Raw genomic sequence first — 24,399 nt, 5'->3', positions numbered from 1 at the left:
AGAATGAATTTATGAAATTCCTAGCCAAATGGATGGACCTGGAGGGCATCATCTTGAGTGAGGTAACACAATCACAAAAGAACTCACACAATATGTATTCACTGATAAGTGGATATTAGCCCAAAACTTAGGATACCCAAGATATAAGATACAATTTGCTAAATGCATGAAACTCAAGAAGAATGAAGACCAAAGTGTGGACACTGTGCACCTTCTTAGAATTGGGAACAAAACACCCAGGGAAGGAGTTACAGAGACAAAGTTCGTAACTGTGATGAAAGGATCGACCATTTAGAGACTGCTGTATCCAGGGATCCATCCCATAATCAGCTTCTAAACGCTGACACCATTGCATACACTAGCAAGATTTTGCTGAAAGGACCCAAATATAGCTGTCTCTTGTGAGACGATGCCGGGGCCTAGCAAACACAGGAGTGGATGTTCACAGTCAGCTATTGGATGTATCACAGGGCTCCCAATGGAGAAGCTAGAGAAAGTACCCAAGGAGCTAAAGGGATCTGTAACCCTATTGTTGGAACAACATGATGTACTAACCAGAACCCCGGAGCTCTTGTCTCTAGCTGCATATGTATCGAAAGATGACCTAGTCGGCCATCAATGGAAAGAGAGGCCCATTGGACTTGCAAACTTTATATGCCCCAATATAGGGGAATGCCAGGGCCAAAAGAATGGGAATGGGTGGGTAGGGAAGTGGGGGGCGCTATGGGGGACTTTTGGGATAGCATTGGAAATGTAATTTAGGAAAATATGTAATAAAAATATTAAAAATTAAAAAAAAAAGAATCAACCAAACCAGGAGCTGATTCTTTAAGAAAATCAACAAGATAGATAACCCCTTAGCCAGACAAACCACAAGGCACAGAGACAGTATCCAAATTAAGAAAATCAGAAATGAAAAGGGAGATCTAACAACAGCATTTGAGGAAATTAAAAAAAAAATCATCAGATCCTACTACAAAAGCCTATACTCAACACAACTGGAAAATCTGGATGAATGGACAGTTTTCTAGACAGATACCAGATACCAGAGTTAAATCAGAATCAGGTAAACCATCTAAATGGTCTCCTAAAGAAATAGAAGCAGTAATTAAAAGTCTCCCAACCAGAAACAGCCCAGGACCAGATGGGTTTAATGCAGAATTCTACCAGACCTTCAAAGAAGATCTAATACTAATACTCTTCAAACTATTCCATAAAAAATAAACAGAAGGAACACTACTCAATCCATTCTATGAATCCACAGTTATGCTTCATATTCTCTCTTGGAGATAGAACAGTTTCTGTCTAATCAGGAACTTGTCACAGTTTCCTTTCATAGAGGACTTTTTTTCATAGGGATTTTTTTCCTTCTATTATGTTTAATGTTCCAAATAGATTTTTAGAACTGAAAAAAAAATAGGCCCGTGGATTTTTTTGTCCATTTCTCTAAGGACAAGTCTTCTTCCAAAATGCAGCCATGAAGTAGGAGAGATTGACATGATGGGCACTCTTATTCCAATGGAGACAGTGGATCCTCTGGGAGAGCAAGGAGTGCTTTGAGCTGCTGTGCCATCTTGCTAGCCCTAAGAGCTGGTATTTTGTCAGTATGGAGTGGTGACTTGGTTTACCTTTTACTATTTGGCTTTATTTTCAGTAGCATTTATTAAAATAACCTTTTCTTCCCTGCAGTCCTCCATGGGTTATATCTAGAGTCTTCTGTGTTGACTGTGATGCTAACTATTCTATAGAGTCTGCCATGCTTAACCCTTCTTCTCCTCATTTTGAATAATGTAACTATAAATATTGATGGCAGTTGAATTGTGTTGGATGGTATTGTATGATTTTAATGCATGGACTGAGACAAACATTCTGATATTTTTTTTGTTTCTTGTATTTGTAATATTTTCTCAAAGAATCAGTTTAGCTTTATTATGTAGTTTTGTTTTTCTTAAAATTTCTGCTCATCGTCAATCTGTAATAATAATAATTATATCATTATCTTTAAAAAAAAAGAAATTACAAAGGGTGGAAAAAGTTATAAAAAAATGTCTTTCTTTCCTGGGAACATTAATGTCCTCTTATAGCAGTGTCCTATGAGGTAAACATCCATCATAGAGAAGAATCTAAGCATAGAGAGGGTAACTGGCTTGTCTAAGCAGATAGTTACTAATTGATTCAATTGGGAGGCAGTGACATATCTGACTTTAAAACTTGTTGCCTTCCTATGCATGACTGCACCTAGAAGCCAGAACGTGGAATTTGCTACTTCCTCCTAATACCAAATGCCTGAATTCTCATGTGTCAGTCATACTGACCAGTGAGCAAGAACTTCTTTTCCTAGGTTGATGGGAAAGAAACTCGAAATACTCTGAATGTGTATACATTTAGCATTTCCCTATTATGTATGCTTACTAATAATAATCTTGATCTGCTTTTTTAAATATCTGGATGAATACAATTTATTTAAAGACCAGCTTTGCTTAGGTTGGCAGCTGCCACAGTGGAGTTGCCTCTATACCATCTAGTGGCAGGAAAGGCACAGTTCTGGGAAAGTAAAATGTTTCCTGTTAGGATTTTAAAAATTTTTAATTATGTGAGATGTTTTTTACAACATGTTTTGATTATAATTCATCTCATCCCCAACTCTTCCAAGATACAGCCATTTTCTCCATCCATCTAGCTTTGTGTCCCCCACTACTGACCATCAAGAACAATTTGTGCTGCATAAATATTCTGGGATATATGGCCTTCTATTGGAACATGGTCAACTTACCAGGGTCTACAGTCTTAGAGAAAATGGACTTTTCCACTCCAAGAAGCTAACAATTGCTATTAGATCCATGTCTGGGGATGTGTGTGTGTGTGAGATTTTAAGCCCAGTCTCTTTTACATGATGAGGTTGGGCTTTCACAGGTCCTAAGCTGTCACATTCATTGTGAGTTCACATGAGCAGTTGTCCTATTGTGCCCAGCAGACAGTTTCTCTGTAGTCATCTGCCATGCTTGGCAATGATACCTTTTCTGTCCCCCATTTCCACAATAATCTTTGAGTCTTGAGAGGAGGGATATGTGTGTGTGTGTGTGTGTGTGTGTTCTGATTGGAGTTGAGCATCCTGCAGTCTCTTTATTTTCTGTGTCTTGAGAAGTTGTGGAATCTGTATTAACTACTCTTGGTGGCAAATAGAAGTATCTATGATGAGGGTAAAGAGATGCACTAATCCAGGGCTGGAGAGATGGCTCAGCCGTTAAAGGCTAGGCTCACCACCAAAAATAAAAGAGATGCATTAATCTACAGGTATAAGGATAAGTCATTAGGTATTAAAGTTTAATACTTCCAGTTTAATACTTATTATGTTCATTTAGAAAATGATTGTCAGTTCTCCCCTAAGGTCTATGGCCTGTGTAGCCATAGATTTTTGGCTAAATAATGGGACTAGTTATGAGTTTCATCTTGTGGCCTGGGGCTCTTGTTAAATCAGGAGTTTCTTGGTGAATTTAATTACATTTGTGCCATTATTGCACCAGTAGGCACATCTTATCAGGCTGGTCATTATTGTAGATGTAGGGTTCACAACTGGTCAAATTAATGATCACAGAACCCTCCTTTCCAGTAATATGAAGGTTGGACAAAAGAGGTCAAATTTCCAGGTCAGCACCATCTTGGTTTTTCCATACCCTTTGACTTAAGTATGTGATGTGTTTAGCAATTGAGACCTACATCAAGAAATTGTGAAAAGTCTATAAAAGTCCTCATTGTCCTGAGCATGGTAATTAGCCTTACCAACAAATTTGGAAGAGTATTCACCCTTTTAACTTTTAGAAAATTAAGAATAATTGATAGTATCTGTAAACATTTAAGAGAGTTTAGCAAGTGAAGTCATCCACTTGATATTTTCATTATTGACAGGCTTTTTATTCTGAAATAATTTTATTACCTGTTATTGGTCTGTTTAGGCATTTCTGCTTTTATGGTTATACTTTGGTGAGTTATATGACTTTAGAAATTACTCATCTCCTGTAAGTTTCCCAGTTTAGTGTGTGTTGTATACTTGGCTCCCTCCTTATACCCTATGAAACTCATATAATTCAAACATTTTTTTGTGTACTTTTAGTTTGTTTTCATTTTTTTCTTTTCTATTTCTAGAAATTAAAAAAAAATCCTCTTTAGGTTCAGAAATATCTTTCTTCTGCTGAACACGGTATGTTGTTAAGACTTTCAGTTTGGTTCTTTACATGATCTTTCTTTGTTGAATTTCATATTAGCATCATGACCCGTTTCTAATTCCATTTGTCTGAATACCCTTTCAGGGATTCCATTAACTTCTTTGTCTTTGCTAGAGTCGTGTTCCACTGGAGGTGCTGTGTGTTCTGCCTTTTCATACTTCTTTGTCCTGTGTTAGTTACTTTTTTTTTCATTTCTGTGACAAAATACTTGACAGAAACAGCTTATGAGGCAGGAGGATTGATTTAAGTTTATAGTTTAGCACAGGAGAGTTTGGTGGAAAATTGTGGTGGGAGCAAAGTGAGTGAATACAGGAGAGGTCCAGGGCAGGCTGTAACACCCAAGGATATGCACCCAGTGAACAGATTCTCTAACTAGGCCCTTCCTCCTACCTTTCACCACTTTCAAATAACATAATCACATTATGAATCCACCAAGGGACAGATCCATTGATTAAGTTAGAGCTCTTATGATCTACTTATCTGTGGAGATGGCACAAAAAGACCTGCTTTACTATCCTTCTAGACATGTCTCCATCCAATCCAAGCTGACAGAATTGGCTATCACATGTCCTTCCTTCCCTTGATGCTTGTGAATCTGGCTGATCAGTTGTTCCTATTGATTCAATTGTTTGGCTTTCATGGGAAAAGTTTCTCGGGGGTCTGGTTATATATAATCTCAAAATGATATCACATTGCAATAACCTAGATGGATCCCACCTCTTGAGTACTTTAACTGTGCACAGGCCTAAGCAGTCCTATAGTTTCAGACTGGGGCAGTTTTTGCAAGGCATTTTTTCCCTTTAACACATCACCTAGCATCTCCATATTTCAATTGTTTCATTTATATAAGCTATGTTGCTATACTCCTCCAAGGTTCCCTAACTGAATAGCTACTGGTAGGAGAGATGTTTGGGCAACATGCTCACATCACTGCCTGAAATCCTTGGTCTGTTATTGTGTCCTTCACCTGGTTTACATGGTGGCTAGCCTCTTCTCTGTCCCTTCCAAGTGTTCTCCCATTGATCTTAGCTTCTAACACATGCATGGCTGCCTACCTTTCTCTTCGTCCTATTATGTTGATCACGTCGATCCCTAGGGTGAACCAGATTTATCAGAGACGCTTTGTAGAAGACAATGTGTGTTTACAGAGCCTGGGGCCCATGATCAAAGGGAAATGGGGAAGTAAGGATATTTGGGTGGACCATGTTTTGCTAGTTCTCTATGAAAAAGTTGGGTTTTTCATATCTTTAAAGATTTTTCTGGTGTCAAGATTTTTCTTTGACACCAACTTAAAGACTAACATTGCTTTTCTTCTGACAATGTAAAATAAATTATTTTAATGAATTATAGAAATGAAGATTGGACTTTATGTTTCATAGAAGTTTTATGATATTCCCTCTCTATATGGTAAATATACATTATTTGTACATGTTATATTTTCTTATATTTAAAATAAAATGTTACAATTTATGTTTGCCTTAGTTGGGGTTTCACTGCTGTGAGCAGACACCATAGCCAAGGCAACTCTTATAAGGACAACATTTAAATTGGGCTAGCTTACAGGTTCAGAGGTTCAGTCCATTATCATGAAGGTAGGAGCATGGCAGTGTCCAGGTGGGCATGCAGGAGGAGCTGAGAGTTCTATATCTTCGCCCGAAGGCTGCTAGCAGAATATTAGTTTCCCAGCAGCTGGGATGAGGATCTTAGAACGCTCACACCCTCAGTGACACACTTACTCCAACAGGGTAACAACTACTAGTGCCATTCTCTGGGTGGAGCATTTGCAAACTATCACAATGTTATTAATTTTTATGAGCATTTACTTATCTATCAAATGGTAGTAACTATAGACAAACTTTATTTAAGGAGCAATCAATTTCCCACTTCTTCACTTAAGTAAATCTAATTGAATAATAAGACATTTACATTCTGGAAAATTCTTTGAGCTCCAGTCTTACCTTTTAGGGTGAAAGTCAGTTAACTGCTATAATCTATGTTAATATGCAAAACTTGGGGCCCAAGTGGGACAAAATGGGCACTGAATACACTTAGTTCTGTTCTCAAAAGAGCAAAGTTCATGAGAAAGTCATGGCTTCACCTTCTTGGTTCACTTTAGTCTCCCTGTAGCCACAACTGGAACTTTAGTTTACCAGGTCTTTGTGTTTGTTGGTTGGAGACCAACTGGTCACAAATTTACAGCAGTAGTTTATTTGTTTTTTTTCCATGTTGGTAATGACTGGAACTAACCCATAAAAAACATGAGTATTTTGAAGATGACTGGTTATCTGCACTCACTTGTCATAAAGTTCCTATTTGTATTTTAAGAAACTGAGCCCTGGTCTGGAATACATGGGCACAGGGGAAAAGTTTCTGAACAGAACATCAATGGCTTATGCTCTAAGATCAAGAATCAACAAATGGGACCTCATAAAATTGCAGAGCTTCTGTAAGGCAAAGGACAAAACAGCAAACAACAGACTGGGGAAAGATCTTTACCAATATTACATCTGAGAGAGGGTTAATATCCAATATATACAAAGAACTCAAGAAGTTAGACTCCAGAGAAACAAATAACCCTATTTAAAAAATGGGGAACTGAGCTAAACAGCAAATTCTCAACTAAGGAAACTGGAAGGGCTGAGAAGCACCTAAAGAAATGTTTAACATCCTTAGTCATCAGGGAAATGCAAATCAAAACAACCCTGGGGTTCTACCCCACACCAGTCAGAATGGCTAAGATCAAAAACTCAGATGATAGCAGATACTGGAGAGGATGTGGACAAAGAGGAACACTCCTCCATTGTTGGTGGGATTGAAAGCTAGTACAATCACTCTGGAAATCAGTGTGGTGGTTCCTCAGAAAATTAGACATAGTACTACTTGAGGACCCAGTAACACCACTTCTGGGCATATACCCAAAAGATTCTCCAACATATAACAAGGACACATGCTCCACTATGTTCAAAACAGCCTTATCTATAATGTCCAGAAGCTGGAAAGAACCCAGATGTCTCTCAACAGAGGAATGGATACAGAAAATGTGGTACATTTACACAATGGAGTACTACTCAGCTATTAAAAATGATGAATTCATGAAATTCTTAGGCAAATGGATGGAACTAGAAAATATCATCCTGAGTGAGGTAACCCAATCACAAAAGAACACACTTGGTATGCACTCACTGATAAGTAGATATTAACCCCAAAGCTTGGAATACCCAAGATACAATCACAGACCACGTGAAGCTCAAGAAGGAAGACCAAAATGTGGGTGCTTTGGTCCTTCTTAGAAAGGGGAACAAAATACTTATGGGAGCAAATATAGAGCAAAGTGTAGAGCAGAGTCTGAAGGAAAGGCCATCCAGAGACTGTCCCATCTGGGGATTCATCCCAGATACAGTCACCAAACTCTGACACTATTGTAGATGCCAAGAAATGCTTGCTGAAAGGAGCCTGATATAGCTGTCTCCTGAGAGGCCCTGCCAGAGTCCTTAAATATAGAGTTGGATGCTCACAGCCAACCATTGCAATGAGTGTAGTAGCAGAAGATGGCTTTGTCAGGCATCGATGGGAGGAGAGGTCCTTGTTCCTATGAAGGCTCGATAGATGCCCTAGTATTGGGGAATTGAGGGCAGGGAGGCAGGAGTAGGTGAGTGGGTGGAGGAACACCCTCATAGAAGCAGGGGGAGGAGGGATGGGATAGGGAGCTTCTCGGGGGGGGGGGAGAACCAGGTAAGAAGATAACGCTTGAAATGTAAATACATACATACATACATACATACATACATACATACATAAATAAGGTATGAGCCAACACACACACACACACACACACACAGAGGAAAGAAACTGAGCCCTGACAAAGATGGTGGCTTGCCTACATGTTCACAGAGAACTGTGACAGTGCTGGAGTCATTGCTGCTCCCTGACTCCTGGTCTAGCTTTCTTTTCATGATACCAAGCTGGCCTCTTGAAGTACCAGTCTCACTCTTCAGTCTGTTAATCTTGGTAGGTCATTTTGTACACACAAAATATACTAGGATTACCCTGAGGAATGATTAAGCTTATTAATAGTTTCAAACACATGAAGTAACAAGTTATATTTCAAATTTGATAATGTGCTGTACTTTGGAGCTAAATTCAAGTTTCTTGACAGATCACAATTTCCATGATTTGGTTTTCTTTAAGAACATAAAAGTAGTTAAGATGTGAATCCAACCTAATGACCACTGTCACATAATAAAGTGGAACATAAAATTGCAAAGGAATATTATTCACTCTCTCTCTCTCACTCACAAATATATTTAAGTTAAACCACCAAAATTACTTACCATGTCTTCAACACACATTGCCAGGCACTGTTACATTAAAGCTTAAGGGCAGGAATGTGTCATTTTGTTTGTTTGTTTTTATTAAGTTACCTATTTACTTAATAATTCTATTGCAGCTTCTCCCCCCTCTTCTTGTGCATGCTGAGGTAAAGATGAAGCAGAATTTGAGGAAAGGGCCCAGCAATGAATGGCCCAACTTGAGGCCTATGTCATGAAAGGGAGCTCACCCCAGTTACTATTAGTGATATTCTGTTGTACATGCAAACAGAAGCCTAGCATATCTGTCATCTTAGGGGCTTCACCCAGGAACTAAAGGAAACTGATGCAGAGACCCACAGCCAAACATTAGGTGGATGTTGGGGAGAGGTTGATGGGGGATGGGAGAGAGAGATAGCTTATTTTTCTGGGTACTAGAGAGGAGGAGGGATAGAGAGAGAATGTCATGTGAAGCAATGGGTGTATTAACTTGATTGTGCTAATCACTCCATGATGTTTACATAAAATATAAATATAGTTTTTAATTTACCAATTATAGCTCAATAAAATTATATTCTGTCCCATGAACCTTTTGGGATTTGATTTCCTTACCCTTCTTGTGGATGATTTAATTTGTGACAGGTGTGAGCCTGCTTTGTGTTTTAGCAAGAATACAAATCTGGAGGCAAATCTCTGTTCTTGAATTGAATCCTATGTAATTACATCCTTTGTACAGTTTGCATTTTCAGAATTGTAGCTGTGTGTGTGTGTGTGTGAAGGTCATGGTCAGAGTCTGTGGCTAAGCAGTTTCTTCCCTTTATCTCATCCCAGACTTCTGATTCTCTTGTCCAACAGCTGCCCTGGGATGCCATCTTCCTTATATGTAGATGTCATTTTTACCTTGATGCTGAATCAACAATTTTTTTTTTCACTTAAATTGTTGATATTGGCCCCAAGTTTCACTGTTTACTTCTCACTTTTCCCATGTGTGGGCTCTTCCTCTGTAACATGCTGGTATCAATGCAGCCATGAGATGAGCAGGTCTTTGGATAATTTTTTCTAATACTTGAGAACTTAGCCACCTGAAGTCTTTTGAATGAGGTAGCAGGGAAACAGGAGCCAGTGTCTGTTGTGAAGCTGAGATGGGATGGTAGCCAGGAAGGCAGGGCAAAGGCTTCTGTTCTATAGCTATTTGTTTCTCAGGGACCTTGTGGAACATGTAGCGGTACGGAGGAATCAATTGTAATCTGCCTTTTGTTGATAACATTCTCTAGTGCAAATGGCAGGGCTGGCCTATCCTATTATCTCTTTGTGATATAGGTTGGTCTATATCACACTCTTTGATTTAGGTAATAAATAATTCCTATGTCTGGACAAAATAGGGAGCCTCCTTTGATAGGAACCTCCTCCTCCACTAATGAAAATGTTTTGCTATAGCCCCTAGAGACCACCACTGTAAGCCAAATGGTGGGAGGAAAAATGGCACTCCTGAAGACATGGTAAAGAAAGGAAAGGAATGACTACTCCTTTATTGTGTTTTATTTTATTGGTTATTCAATTTATTTACATTTCAAATGTTATTCTCCTTCCCAGTTTCTCCTCCCCAAACCCCCTATCCCAGACCCTCCCCACTGCTTCTAGGAGGGTGCTCACCTACCCACCCACCCATCTATTCCTACCTCACCACCCTGGCATTCCCCTACACTGAGGCATCAAGCCTTCATAGGGAAAGGGCCTCCCCTCCCATTGATGCCAGATAAGGCAATCCTCTGCTACATATGCAGCTGGAGCTATGGATCCCTCCATGTATATTCTTTGATGAGTCCCACTTATTGGAATAGGTGCTCATAGACCTTGCTTGAGATTTTATGAGATTATTTTAAGCCTGCCTGCCCTTTCCTCAGGTAGTACCCTTTGAACTTAAAGAACTGTCCCAAGTTTTCTCACTTTTTTTTTTTTTTATGAATCAGCCCTGAGCCCATAGCAATACCATGGTTTATTCCATATATCACAGGGTGTAAAATATATTTCACATTCCATTCCATTCCATTCCATTCCATTCCATTCCATTCCATTCCATTCCATTCCATTCCATTCCATTCCATTCCATTTCTTTTCAGGCTTTGATAGCTACTAATTAATAGTGATGCTTTGGACTCAAAAATTGTTTGATGAAGGAAAAATGATAAATTCAAAGGTTTGTTGTGAACATTATGCATGATAGAGAGCAGAACCCAGCACAATGTAGTAACAGCCGTTTCTTCCCATCATAATGTGGTGTGGACATGGACACAAGTAAGATATAGGCTCCCAGGGTGCTGCATTCCAAACTTTCTGTTTGGAGAGTTTATTTCAGTTTAGGGACCATGTAAGCTCCTTCAGTCAATGGCAGAGACAATGAGATGCGGAGGAAAAAGCAGGGCATCATGTCATCTTCTCCTTAGTGGTTTTCTCAATCCATGGTACATATGAGTAAATGTTGGTATAGATGCCAACGTCCCCTCCCATGAAGTGTCCAACTTCAATTCCCTGGAGCTTGTTTTTACAAATGACAGTAGCTACAGCAACCTCCTGCCAGAGATGGGAGAAGAAGGAGTGAGGGAGAGAGAAATTTTAAAAATTCAAGCCATGCTTGTTTTCACAGCTTTTTTTTTGTTGTTGTTGCAACTATGGGAATGAACATCAGCAAGATGTTATTAACCAGGGATATATGATGCTCCTTAATAACTAAAAATCCTTTTGTAGGAAGATTATGACTGAAAAAATTCAGGTGTCATTGCAACAAACTTATCAAAGTCTCAAGTTACTTGGAAATTAAAATGTATTATGATTAAATAGTCAACTAGACACATACAAATAAATGAAATTTGAACATAGACAACAAGATTACCCCAAAAATTCGGCTGAATACTTTCACAAATCTGACACATAAGGAGTTTCTGTGGCTGCTTCCTTGTTGGGTTTTCTGGCATTCTTTGTCCGTCATCACCGGAGCTTCCAGGTTCTGCCGTAAGTCAGGGTGCCTGCCTAAGGGGAACAACATCTGGCTCATCTCACAACTGTGGCTTATCCCTAATCCTCACCTCCATACTTCAATGATAGTACTCTGTGTATGCATAAAAAAATTAGAAAGGTGAGAAAGGAAAACAACCTCCCTCCAAAGCTTTGTTAGTGAGTGTTAACCCTGCAGATTATCCTCATTTCACAAATGAAGTACCAGGTACACATAGTTTCATTTTACCAGTGTGAAATAGACTTGTGTGCGTTGGAATGCAATTTTCCTTCTACTCTGTATCTATAAACGATCTGATTCAGGTTCTCCAAAAATGTCCCTTACATGCGAAATGTAGGACCACCACCTCCTTATGGTGTCTGTGACTATAAGGGATGTCCTTCATGCAGTCAGATGGCCCATGAAATCCAGCTGCTGGAGTTCTGCAGAGGCCACTGAAGGTTCACTTGTCCCCCTGACAGTAGAAGAGCACTGGAATTCTAGACAGCTCTCTCTTAGACCACACCTGTAGCTCCTTCCTTTAGCCATTTTCTACTCCATCCCACCTTCCAGCTCTGAGGACATGGATGTTCCTCATTAAGGGTGAAGCTGATGGCTTTACTTGCTGTGGAAAGTGTGCTTACCATTGTTTTCTTGACTCCAGTCCAAACCTGAAAGTGTACAGACAGTGCCTGGCCGGACGTTAGTGGTGGCTATGGGAAGAACCTGGACTTTGTGGTTGAAGGTGGCAGGCTTAGCTAATTTAATAAGCATGAGGTCATCCTGTGGGGCTGTGTGACTGTAGTTCCAGTAGCGGATAATCTGGATGGGATAAATAGTCTGCTCTGTCCCATCTCTGACTCTGCTCTTGAAATTTCCCAACATCACCCTCAGATTTCTGGAGGAAGAAGGGATAGGAAGAAACCACTGTTACTATCACCACTACATCCCCACCTATTACACCTCCACCCATTACCATCACCACCACCACCACCACCACCACATCATCATCATCGTCATCATCACTCACTATCACCACTATCCCTCACCTCCATCATATCATCACTTACCACCATCATCAGCACTCATCAGCATCATCATTACTCACCATCATCATTTCATCAACATCACCATCATCATCACCACCACCATTTTAGATATTAGATGATACACTGTGCAAGATACTGTGACAAGAACTGTATCTGGGTTACCTTTTACTTATAATAAGTGTGTGCAGTAGATCTTATGTTAATTCTCACTTTACAAATGAAGTGCTAGACACACACACAGTAGTGATTTACTTGTAGTCAGAGTAAACAGTATAGTCATTATCTAATGTTTTTGAATGTAGTACATGGTAGAGGAAAATAATGAATGTAAAAGTAAAAGTGAGTATTCAACCCTCTTTGGGCCTCATTTATCCAAGTGGGTAATTTCCATTCTAGTGGATACATGAGAGTAAAATGACCAGAGTGTTGGATAACAAGCCCACCAACAATTCCCCTTCCCTTCCTCCCTTTTTGATTTGGAAGATGATGTGGTTTGAATCAATGAGCTTTTGTTTCTGGCTTCTAATCAATAGGAAGTTCAAGAAAGTATTTGGAGGAGGAAGAGTGATGTTGGAGTATTTATCTTCCCAAACCTTTTCCAAGAGGTATTGCCATAGATTTTAAAAGTACCTTTTGGCAAAAGTCACAGTTCCTATCACATAGCATCTTCATTCAGTGATTGTTTCTATTCTATTAAAACCATTCTTTTCTCTTAGGATAAGGACGGTCACTGTATTTGCTCAATATTTCTCTGGTGGGACATAAAACTATCTCATACTATTAGTTCCTTTAAAGAACATCTCTTTTCAATTTACTCAGTTTATGAATTTGAGTCACCTGCTGAACCCCTACTTGATTAGATGTAATCACATTTCCAGGGGGAGGAAAAACCTTGAAAAGCTGATGGGGCAGCAGGGGAAGCATAGTACAAAACAGTCTGTCAACAGCAGCACAGAGTTTTAGGTGGAGACATCTACAGAAATTTACAGCATCTTTCTAGGATGCTTCCCATTAGAAGCTAATAGCACTATTCCTGATTGTGAAGATCCAAAATACCTTCAGACATTTCTAAACATATCACGGGGGGGGGGGTGGAAGTTGTCCCCAATTGAGAATCACTGATCTAGGATGAGGAGAACCCATTTGGGTAGGGGATGCTCAATACTCACGGTAAATAGCAGTGAGATGGGGCCAGCACCCAGCTGGCTTTGATCAGGACACCCACGCAGGGATTGAAGTTAGACTTGAGGTATGCTAAGTAGGGAGCATGGTCCTCTTTCTGCACAGATGAGTGAGTGAATAAAGCTGTTCCTGAGAAAACAATATCACACAAATATCAGAGTAAATGAGACATTCTTATCTTCCCAGCAGAAAAGGAGTATGAATGATTTTAAGGGAGTAATCAATTGTCTGGGGGAAGTATTTTTCCTCTAATAAAGATGTAAATTAAAATGACATAATTTAAGAAAAATAATGGCAATATTGGTAGTATTCATTGAAAGAAAAGGTATAATATAAATGATATAGTCTCTGCTCATAAATTGATTTTATTGTCTTGGAAAGCAATTTAGAAATGGGCATCAAGAGCTATAACTAGTTCATAATTGTCGCTTGAGTATTCCAACAATAGGAATCCATTTTAAAGACATAACCAGATGTAGGCAAAGATAAATGATAAGTGTATATATTTTTAGTAATACATAGTAGTTGTTAAACATTGGAAGCATAAAAATCTAATATATAATGTTAGATATTGAAATAAAAAACACACAAGTAAGTAGAACACATCAAAAATAGTGACACTTGATTTAAAAATTTCAAAAAGTAAAAAAAAAAAAAAAAAGCAGTGGAGTATAATAGAGATGTAGGCTGAGACTAGGGCTGTCTTCTATGCTCTTACTGGTACTTCTGCCAACTAGTTGACATCTGGGCCTATGCCTAACCTCTGTGTAACCATACTTAAAAACTTCAAAGCTGGGAAGATAGATTATTAATAAAGGCAAAAGATTTTGAGCTCTATATGAGGTGCTGGGTTAGTTAGATTTCCCAAAGTCAACCCAGCTAGTATATGACATGGGCTGGTGGAAAATTCTTCAATCCCAAATTCATGGAAGCAGAGACTGAAGTAGTAGAAACCATCAAATTAAGTCTTTTGTTCCAACCTTTACCACTTCCTGCATTCCAAGTTATGGTACAGAGGAGAAACCAGAAGTCAAACAGGGCCTTCTGTTCATGTGACCACATTAGGATCTTCCCAGAAGGCAATGAGGCTCATATTTCACAATCACCAGGGGGCGCTCTCATTGTTGAGAGTTCTCCAGGGCAGGTATGTGCCATAATCTATCCAAGAGCTTAATACTTAGGCTATAGTGTTTGTGTTCAGCCCTTGGATGGGGTCTAAGTGAAGAGACTCAGATTCTACTCATATCAGTAGATATGCATAGATCTGCAAGCCATCAACCCACTCATTTCACCTCACTATGTTCAGATTAACCCACACTGTAATGAACAGAGTACTAAGTCTTAAATACATACCAGCTAGGATGGTGAGATAGATAATAAGTTTCATGATGGTCCAGCTCTTTCCTTGCAAGGTGTAGAAAGAAGATCAGCAGAGGCCGGAATCTGCTGCCCACTTGTCTCCTGGGGGATGTCTACCGGAGCCAGCAGGTTTGGCTAGGTAAGGGCTCTAGGCAAAATCAGCAGGTAGAGAAAACTCCAGATAGGAAGACTGAGAAACAGGAGACTGTGCTTCTACTGGGACTTTTCAAACAAAGGGAAAGAAGTTTGATTTGATGAACTTCTTAGTCCAAGTTATCCTATATGCTACTCTCCTAAAAGCTCCATGAACTATATAGTTAGTTCAACTGTTTGGGAAGAGGAGCTCCAGGCTCAAGACTCACCTTTCTTGCAGAGTTTCTGAGCACAGAGCTGTGAGGAACAGGATTCTCTACCTTGGCTCAGGGAGAGCATGCCCTTAATGGTTTGCTCTGAACCTCCTAATGGTCACTTCATGCACCCCTTAGCCCCTCCCATCTTTGTTACATCTGTCACTGTTTCATCACTCAGATATCATCACCAGCTGGGCCTCTTTTGGTCCTGATCAGAATCACTGAGCAATGTCTCTAGATAGACAAATAGAAGAAGCACAGCAACGGTGCCCCTCTAATGCTGTATATAGTTGTCTCTTCAGCTTTTTGGTTTATACTCTTATATTTTAACTTAGTCTATCAAGAGTTTCAGAAGTCTTGTGCTTGGTTTCCAGTTCCTCTCACCATTACACAAGTCACTGCTACAGACTTCTTTTCTGGTTCATTTTTCTTTTCCCATGCATTGAGATTATTGCTCTGTGATTTTTCCCTTTCTTGAGGCACACTGAGTAGTAAGGGATCTCTAGTGCTAACCAAGATGGATCCCTTGTTCAAGCTAATAGGTTTTGGTATGGTAGTGGAGGACACAGCAGAGGGAACAGAACAGTATTCTGTGTGGTCAAGTGGATGGTTCTTCTCTGTTCTTTGGTTCTCATCATAGCTCCAACCTTTTGCATCAATCATGTCTGATCCTCAGATCAGGAGGAAAGGGGTTGCTTTCATGGTCCTGTAGCTTTATATAGACTTTACTTGAAAGATCCTATGCATATATGGTACACATTATGATTCTACTTGCCTTCCATTTAGTTTGAGTTTAGTTGCTCATCTTAGACCTCAGAATGATCCTTAAGAAACCTGCTTATAGATCTATTATTACTACTGGTTCTTTGGGTAAACTATGATAACTTTATCACATTTACTACCTCTTTCATTAGAGATATGTAAAATACTAATATTTAATATACTATGATTTAATTCATAGCCTATAATGGAAAAATTGATTACAGAATCAATACATTTCAGATTTTAGATTTGTTTTATCAATGAAAAGAAAGATTAAATCAGATGATCCTAGTAGTAGATCATTGCTGCTCAGATTTTTTTTTAATAAAAAAATTGTATTTACTTAGAAGCATTCATAGTGACAACAAAATAGTTGCATTTTTTGCAATTACAGAGTAGTATCAGTTAACAGAACAACAATTATCTTCATATAAACATATGAATCAGAGATATCTGAAGATGAAAAAAAACCCCCAAAAATAAAGCCAAAAGAAGAAAAAAAACCCAAACTTCTGTCCCCATATATAACTACTTTGAGCTGTGTACCAACAAGAACCTGCTTTAAATTTCCATGCGAATTTACAACCCCCAGACTGTACCAGGCAAGGTTAGTGGCTATTGAAAATACCACCAGGACAGGGCTATCTAAAGACACATTCGGTAGTGCGTTAACTATACAAAAATAAATAAATAAATAAAAAGACACTGAACAGTTTAAAAACAAATCTTACAAAGTCTTACATTTCAAATTTTTTCTTTAAAAGGAGTGAGGTGTGTACAGGGGGCTTAATGCCTTATAGACAAGAAAAAAAAAACTGTGCTAGAACCAACTTATTTATCATCATCATTTTTTTCATCTTCACCTTCCTTTTCATCCTCTTCCTCATCCTCTTCATCCTCCTCCTCATCTTTCTCTTCCTTCTTTTTGTTGCTCTTTTCAGCCTTGACCACCCCCTCTTTTGCTGCATCAGATTTTCCATTTTCCTTTAGCTCTGTAGGCATCACTATCCTTCCCGTACTTCTCCTTCAGCTCGGCAGCCTTCTTCTCATAAGGCTGCTTGTCATCCACTGAAGTGTTGTTCCACATCTCTCCTAGTTCCTTTGCAACATCACCCATGGATAAGCCAGGATGCTCACCTTTGATTTTGGGGAGGTACTCAGAACAAAACAAGAAGAAGGCCGAAGGAGGCCTCTTGGGTGCATTGGGGTCCTTGAACTTCTTTTTGGTCTCCCCTTTTGGGGGGGGGGGATGTAGGTTTTCATTTCTCTTTCATAACGAGCCTTGTCAGCCTTTGCCATATCTTCAAATTTCCCCCCCCTTTTTTTTAGCAGACATGGTCTTCCACCTTTCTGAGCACTTCTTGGAGAACTCTGAGAAGTTGACAGAAGCATCCGGTGCTTCTTCTTGTGCTCCTCCCGGCAGGTTTGCACCAAGAATGCATAACAGGACATTTTCCCTCTTGGCTTCTTAGGATCTCCTTTGACCATGTTTTAGTTGATTTTCCTCCTTGAGTCACATAGTTGCCCAGTGCCCGTTGGGCTCTTGCTTCCACTGCCCAGTGCCTGTCAGGCTTTTGCAAGCCTCAGCTCTGTCTCTATGGAGCTCAATGCACTGCAATGGTCATGAGAGTGGAAGCCAGATGCACCCTCCTCACTCTCTCTGCTCTGTAACTGCTGCTCAGTCTTAATGTCTCTCAAAAGTTCATGTGTTAGAAGTGTAATTTCCATCTTGACACTTTGAGAAGTAGTTTACTTACTTTTATATTGCTGTGATAAATCATCACAACCAATGCAATTTATAAAAGGAAAAGATTATTTGGAGATTACAGTTCCAGAGAAATAGGTGTCCATAACCATCATGGCAGGGAGCATAACAGCAGGCAGGCAGGTATAGGCATTAGAACAGCACATACCCAGATCTAAAACAGGAAGCAGAGAGAACACACTGGGAGGGTCATGAATCCTTTGAAAACCCACCTCTGGTGACATCATCCTTCCAAGAAACCCTTACCTTCTAATCCTTCTCAAGCAGTTCCACTAAGTAGAATCAAGCATTTAAACACATGAATCTATTGGGCCCATTCTCACTCCAACTACCATAGGAGGTGATGAAAACCTTAAGAGGTAGAGCCTATTGTACAATCTTTGTGTATTTGAAGGCATGCCCTTAAAGAAGATTCTAGGGCTTTGCTATTTTTCTCACTCTGTCTTTTGTCCTGGTCATGAAGTAAATAGGTTTCACTACATGCTCCTGCCCCTTCTATGCAGGCCTAAAGCATGGACTGAAATCCCTAAAACTAAGTCAAAATAACTTCTCTTTGCAAGCTGATTACCTCATGTAATTGACATAGTTGCAGAAAGCTAACTAATAGAAAATAGACTGGGTGTAGGCAGTGGTGAATTAGTTAATCTGCTCTGATTAACCTGGTGGGTTGTTCAAAAGCAAGTCTCAGGTGCCCTTTGGATGAAAGATACACACACACACACACACACACACACACACACTCGAGTTAATTTTGATATACCTTGATTGGCTCAATGGCTGGGCATGTTTAAACCTCCCCATAGCTAGCAAACACTTCCTCCAGTATACCTGAATTAACACCCTCCAAATATACATTTTATCTTTATTGCCCTGTTACCTTTTGGGCATCCCGTCTCCCTCCTAGGGCTGCTTTCCATTTATACTAAATTTCAGCCATCTCACCCTCCTCTCTTTCACAGCATGGTCCAGGGAATCCTAAAAGTCCTGCTTCTGTCTGCTCTTCCCAACCATTGGATGCTGGCATTTTTATTTACCAATTAGAGCTAACTGGGGGCAGAGTACTTCAGTGTCTTATGTGCAGACACATGTATAAGCAGTTTTGGGCACCAAAACTAACATTAAGATACAAGCAGAAGCAGGCTAAATCCACTTCAAATAGGTTTTGCTTTTACTATATCTGAAAAATTTGAAAACTTTTGGGAATTGGTTTGAAGGAAGGATTTGGGTTGATGGGCTAGGGAAAGCCTTCAGTGCTATAAGTTAATTAAACAGGTGTTTCTGGTAAGGGCTCAAAAGATTCTAATATTGATGAGAATGTTTGTTGACACTTATTGAGGCCTTGATGAAATTTAAGATGAGAATGAGTATTATATTGGAATTCAGACTGAAAAATATGCTTGAAACACTGTGGTCAAAGATTTGGATGCATTTTGTCCATGTCCTGATACCATGTGGGGGACTGAGCTTAAAGGTGATGAACTAATTAATAGGCAGAAGAAATATTAATGACATAGAACACCCAGACAGCAAAATGGTTATTACTTGTGGCATTTAGCCAAATTTGCAGTGAAAATCAGGAGCAAAGAGGAGAAGAGAAGGATTTGAAAAATTTACAAGTTGGTAAGCAAAGGAGAACATGTAAAGTACAGTTAGGGAGGCCCTGGTTGCTAAGGAGATGAACACTCATGGAAAGAGGCCATTCTAGGTATGGCAACAGATGCCTGTAATCCCAGCACTTAGAAGGCAGAGGCAAGAGGATTGCCACAAGTTGTAAGGGACCAATGAATCTAAGAATAATTCTCATTAATGCAGATGTTTCTCCAGCTTCACATACTTGCCTACAATGTCACTGAGGTTGGGAAAGCTGAACAATTGGGTGTATTTCACCTAGTAGTAGCACAAAGTCTAGGCTAAGACTTCTGAGGAATGCTCTTAGAAATTTAGAAACAGAATCAGGAAGAAAATTGCTAAGGAAAGAGATACCAGAAAAGGAAAGGAGAATGCTCTTTAATCACTCTTTAACTAGGAAAATATCAGAGAGTACTTCCATAATAATCTTTATTTTATCTTAGCCATGCGACACTGCTGTTTCTGGCTGTGTGATGTATAATAATGGGACAGAAGTCTATCCTATGCCAAATTTCCAATTCTGTATTCAGAATTGTTTCCCTAATTTCTTTCTCAGCCTGTTTATTCTTTGTATAAAGGAAGGCTACTGATTTATTTGAATTAATATTATATCTGGCCATTTTGATGAAGTTGTTTATCAGCTGGAGAAATTCCTTAGTAGAATTTTGGGGGTTGCTTATGTACATTATCATATCATCTGCAAATGGTGATACCTTTATTTCTTCTTTACCAATTTGTATCCCCTTGATCTCTTTTTGTTGTCTTATTGTCGAGCTAGAACTTCGAGTACTATATTGAATAGATACAGATAAAGTGGGCATCCTTATCTTGTCCCCGATTTCAGTGGGATTGCTTCAAGTATGTCTCCACTTAATTTGATATTGGCTGTTGGTTTGCAATAAATTGCTTTGATTATGTTTAGGTATGGGCCTTGAATTCCTGATATCTCCAATACTTTTATCTTGAAGGGGTGCTGTATTTTGTCAAATGCTTTTTCTGCATCTAAGGAGATGATCATGTGATTTTTTTTCTTTGAGTTTGTTTATATAGTGGATTAAGTTAATGGATTTTTGTATATTAAACCAACCTTGCATTCCTGGGATGAAGCCTACTTGATCGTGTTGAATGATGGTTTTCATGTGTTCTTGGATTTGGTTTGCAAGAATTTTATTTAGTATTTTTGCATTGATAGTCATAAGTGAGATTGGTCTGAATTTTTTTTTTTTTTTTTTTTTTTTGGTTGGGTCCTTGTGTGGCTTGGGTAACAGAGTAATTGTGGTTTCATAAGACAAGCAAAATAGTGTTCCTTTCTCATTCTATTTTATGGAATAGTTTGAGGAAAGTTGTTATCAGGTCTTCTTTGAAAGTCTGGTAGAATTCTGCACTAAATCCATCAGCCCTGGGCTTGTTTTGGGATGGGAGGTTTTTAATGACTTCTATTTCCTTGTGAGATATGGGCCTGTGTATCTGCTCTTGATTTGACTTTGGAATGGGGTATCTGTCTAGAAAGCCACCCATTTCATCTAGATTTTCCAGTTTTGTTGAGTGTCTTAGTCAGTGTTTTTATTCCTGCACAAACATCATGACCAAGAAGCAAGTTGGGGAGGAAAGAGTTTATTTGGCTTACACTTCCATACTGCTGTTCATCACCAAAGGAAGTCAGAACTGGAACTCAAGCAGGTCAAAAAGCAGGACCTGATGCAGAAGCCATGGAGGGATGTTCTTTACTGGCTTGCTTCCCCTGGTTTGCTCATCCTGCTCTCCCTTATATAACCCAAGACTACCAGCCCAGAGATGGTCCCACCCACAAGGGGTTCTCCCTCTTTTTTTCCCTTGGTTTTGTATTTTATTTATTTATTTATTTTTTAATTAGGTATTTATTTCATTTACATTTCCAATGCTATCCCAAAAGTCCCCTACCCGCTCCCCCACCCACTCCCACTTCTTGGCCCTCCCACTTATTTCCCCTGTACTGAGGCAGATAAAGTTTGCATGACCAATGGGCCTCTCTTTCCACTGATGGCCGACTAGGCCATCTTCTGATACATATGCAGCTAGAGACACGAGCTCTGGGGGGTACTGGGTAGTTCATATTGTTGTTCCACCTAGGAACAACACAAGGGTTGCAGATCCCTTTAGCTCCTTGGTTACTTTCTCTAGCTCCTCCATTGGGGGACCTGTCATCCATCCAATAGCTGACTGTGAGCATCCACTTCTGTGTTTGCTAGGCCCCAGCATAGTCTCACAAGAGACAGCTCTATCTGGGTCCTTTCAGCAAAATCTTGCTAGTGTATGCAATGGTGTCAGCGTTTGGAGGCTGATTACTCTTAATCACTAATTGAGAAAATGCCTTACAGCTGGATCTCATGGAGGCATTTCCTCAACTGAAGCTCCTTTTCTCTGATTACTCCAGCTTGTGTCAAGTTGACACAAAACTAGCCAGTACATTGAGTATAGACTTTTATAGTAGGATCAGATGATTTTTGAATTTCCTCCATTTCTGTTGTTATATCTCCTTCTTCATTTCTAATTTTGTTAATTTGGATATTGTTCTAGGCTCTTTACTTAGTTTGGCTAGGCGTTTATCTATCTTGCTGATTCTCTCAAAGAACCATCTTCTGGTTTTGTGGATTTTTTGTATTGTTTTCTTTGTTTCTATTTAGTTGATTTCAGCCGTGAGTTTGACTATTTCCTGCCTTCTACTCTTCTTGGGTGAGTTTGCTTCTTTTTGTTCTAGAGCTCACAGGTGTTATGTTAAGTTGTTGGTTTAAGATCTCTCCAGTTTCTTTACCAGGGCACTTAGTCCTGTTAGCACTGCTTTTATTGTGTCCCATAAATTTGGGTATGATGTGTCAACATTTTCATTAAATACCAGGAAGTTGTCAATTTCTTTCTTTATTTCTTCCCTGACCAAATTATCACTGAGGAAAGAATTGTTCAGTTTCCACGTGTATATAGGCTTTCTGTAGTTTTTGCTGTTCTTGAAGACAATCCTGACAGGATTTTGAGATTGCTGGTGAGTGGAACACAGCTTCTGCTCCAGTCCAATCACGCGGGACCTGAGACTGCTTTGGTTGGGGAGGCAGAAATCCGGCCTCAGTAGGGCCACAAGCCTCTCCGGTCAGAAAAGCGCCGGGGTAGCTAGGGCGCAGGGTCAGCTGACACTCGCCAGCTACCCACAACACCCGCCACAGGATCTTAAGACTTCTGGTGAGTGGAACACAGCTTCTGCTCCAATCCAATTGCGCACGGGACCTGAGACTGCATTAGTTAGGGAAGCAGAAAACCGGCCTGAGTAGGACCACAGGCCTCTTCCGGCCGGACCAGCACCGGGGTAGCTAGAGCGCAGGGTCGGCTGACACCCGCCAGCTACCCACGACCCCCGCCACAGGATTTTGAAACTGCTGGTGAGTGGAACACAGCTTCTGCTCCAATCTTTAAACAGTGATAACAACAACTAACCCCAGAGATTACCAGATGGCGAAAGGTAAACGTAATAATCTTACTAACAGAAACCAAGACCACTCACCATCATCAGAACCCAGCACTCCCACTTCGCCCAGTCCAGGGCACCCCAACACACCGGAAAAGCTAGACACGGATCTAAAAGCATATCTCATGATGATGGTAGAGGACTTCAAGAAGGACTTTAATAACACACTTAAAGAAATACAAAGGAACACTGGTAAACAGGTAGAAGACAGTAAAGAGGAAGCACAAAAATCCCTTAAAGAATTGCAGGAGAACACTGCTAAAGAGTTACAAATCCTTAAAGAAAAACAGGATAACATAATCAAACGGGTAGAAGTCCTTACAGAAAAACAGGAAAACACATCCAAACAGATGATGGAATTGAACAAAACCATACTAGACCTAAAAAGGGAAGTAGACACAATAAAGAAAACCCAAAATGAGGCAACACTGGAGATAGAAACCCTAGGAAAGAAATCTGGAACCATAGATACCAGCATCAGCAACAGAATACAAGAGATGGAAGAGAGAATCTCAGGTGCAGAAGATTCCATAGAGAACATCGGCACAACAATCAAGGAAAATGTAAAATGCAAAAAGATCCTAACTCAAAACATCCAAGAAATACAGGACACAATGAGAAGACCAAACCTACGGATAATAGGAGTGGATGAGAATGAAGATTTTCAACTCAAAGGACCAGCAAACATCTTCAACAAAATTATAGAAGAAAACTTCCCAAATCTAAAGAAAGAGATGCCCATGAACATACAAGAAGCCTACAGAACTCCAAATAGACTGGACCAGAAAAGAAATACCTCCCAACACATAATAATCAGAACAACAAATGCTCTAAATAAAGACAGAATACTAAAAGCAGTAAGAGAAAAAGGCCAAGTAACATATAAAGGCAAGCCTATCAGAATTACACCAGATTTCTCACCAGAGACTATGAAAGCCAGAAGATCCTGGACGGATGTTATACAGACACTAAAAGAACACAAACTCCAGCCCAGGCTACTATACCCAGCCAAACTCTCAATTAACATAGATGGAGAAACCAAAGTATTCCACGACAAAACCAAATTCACACATTATCTCTCCACGAATCCAGCCCTTCAAAGGATAATAACAGAAAAAAACCAATACAAGGACAGGAACCACACCCTAGAAACAACAAGAAGGTAATCCCTCAACAAACCTAAAGGAAGACAGCCACAAGAACAGAATGCCAACTTTAACAACAAAAATAACAGGAAACAACAATTACTTTTCCTTAATATCTCTTAATATCAATGGACTCAACTCCC

The 24,399-nt window shown here is 39.7% G+C and overlaps 1 protein-coding gene across 1 annotated transcript; it reads right to left on the bottom strand.

Annotated features, from left to right (window-relative positions):
- Positions 1–10,846: 10,846 nt before the first annotated feature.
- On the bottom strand, positions 10,847–15,218 carry Prss37 (serine protease 37). The gene is made up of 5 exons (XM_021165448.2): positions 15,107–15,218; positions 13,741–13,882; positions 12,167–12,420; positions 11,421–11,557; positions 10,847–11,101 (listed from the first exon to the last, which is right to left on the bottom strand). Exons 1-5 carry the CDS (start codon positions 15,138–15,140, stop codon positions 10,955–10,957), a joined length of 714 nt encoding a protein of 237 aa, XP_021021107.1. The 5' UTR covers positions 15,141–15,218; the 3' UTR covers positions 10,847–10,954.
- Positions 15,219–24,399: the final 9,181 nt, after the last annotated feature.

Source organism: Mus caroli, unplaced genomic scaffold (genome assembly GCF_978045245.1).
Source record: "Mus caroli unplaced genomic scaffold, Mus_caroli_1 scaffold_7, whole genome shotgun sequence".
NCBI classification, from domain to species: domain Eukaryota; kingdom Metazoa; phylum Chordata; class Mammalia; order Rodentia; family Muridae; genus Mus; species Mus caroli.
The sequence above is the reverse complement of the archived record's forward strand: the minus strand, read 5'-3'. Positions and strand labels throughout refer to the sequence as shown.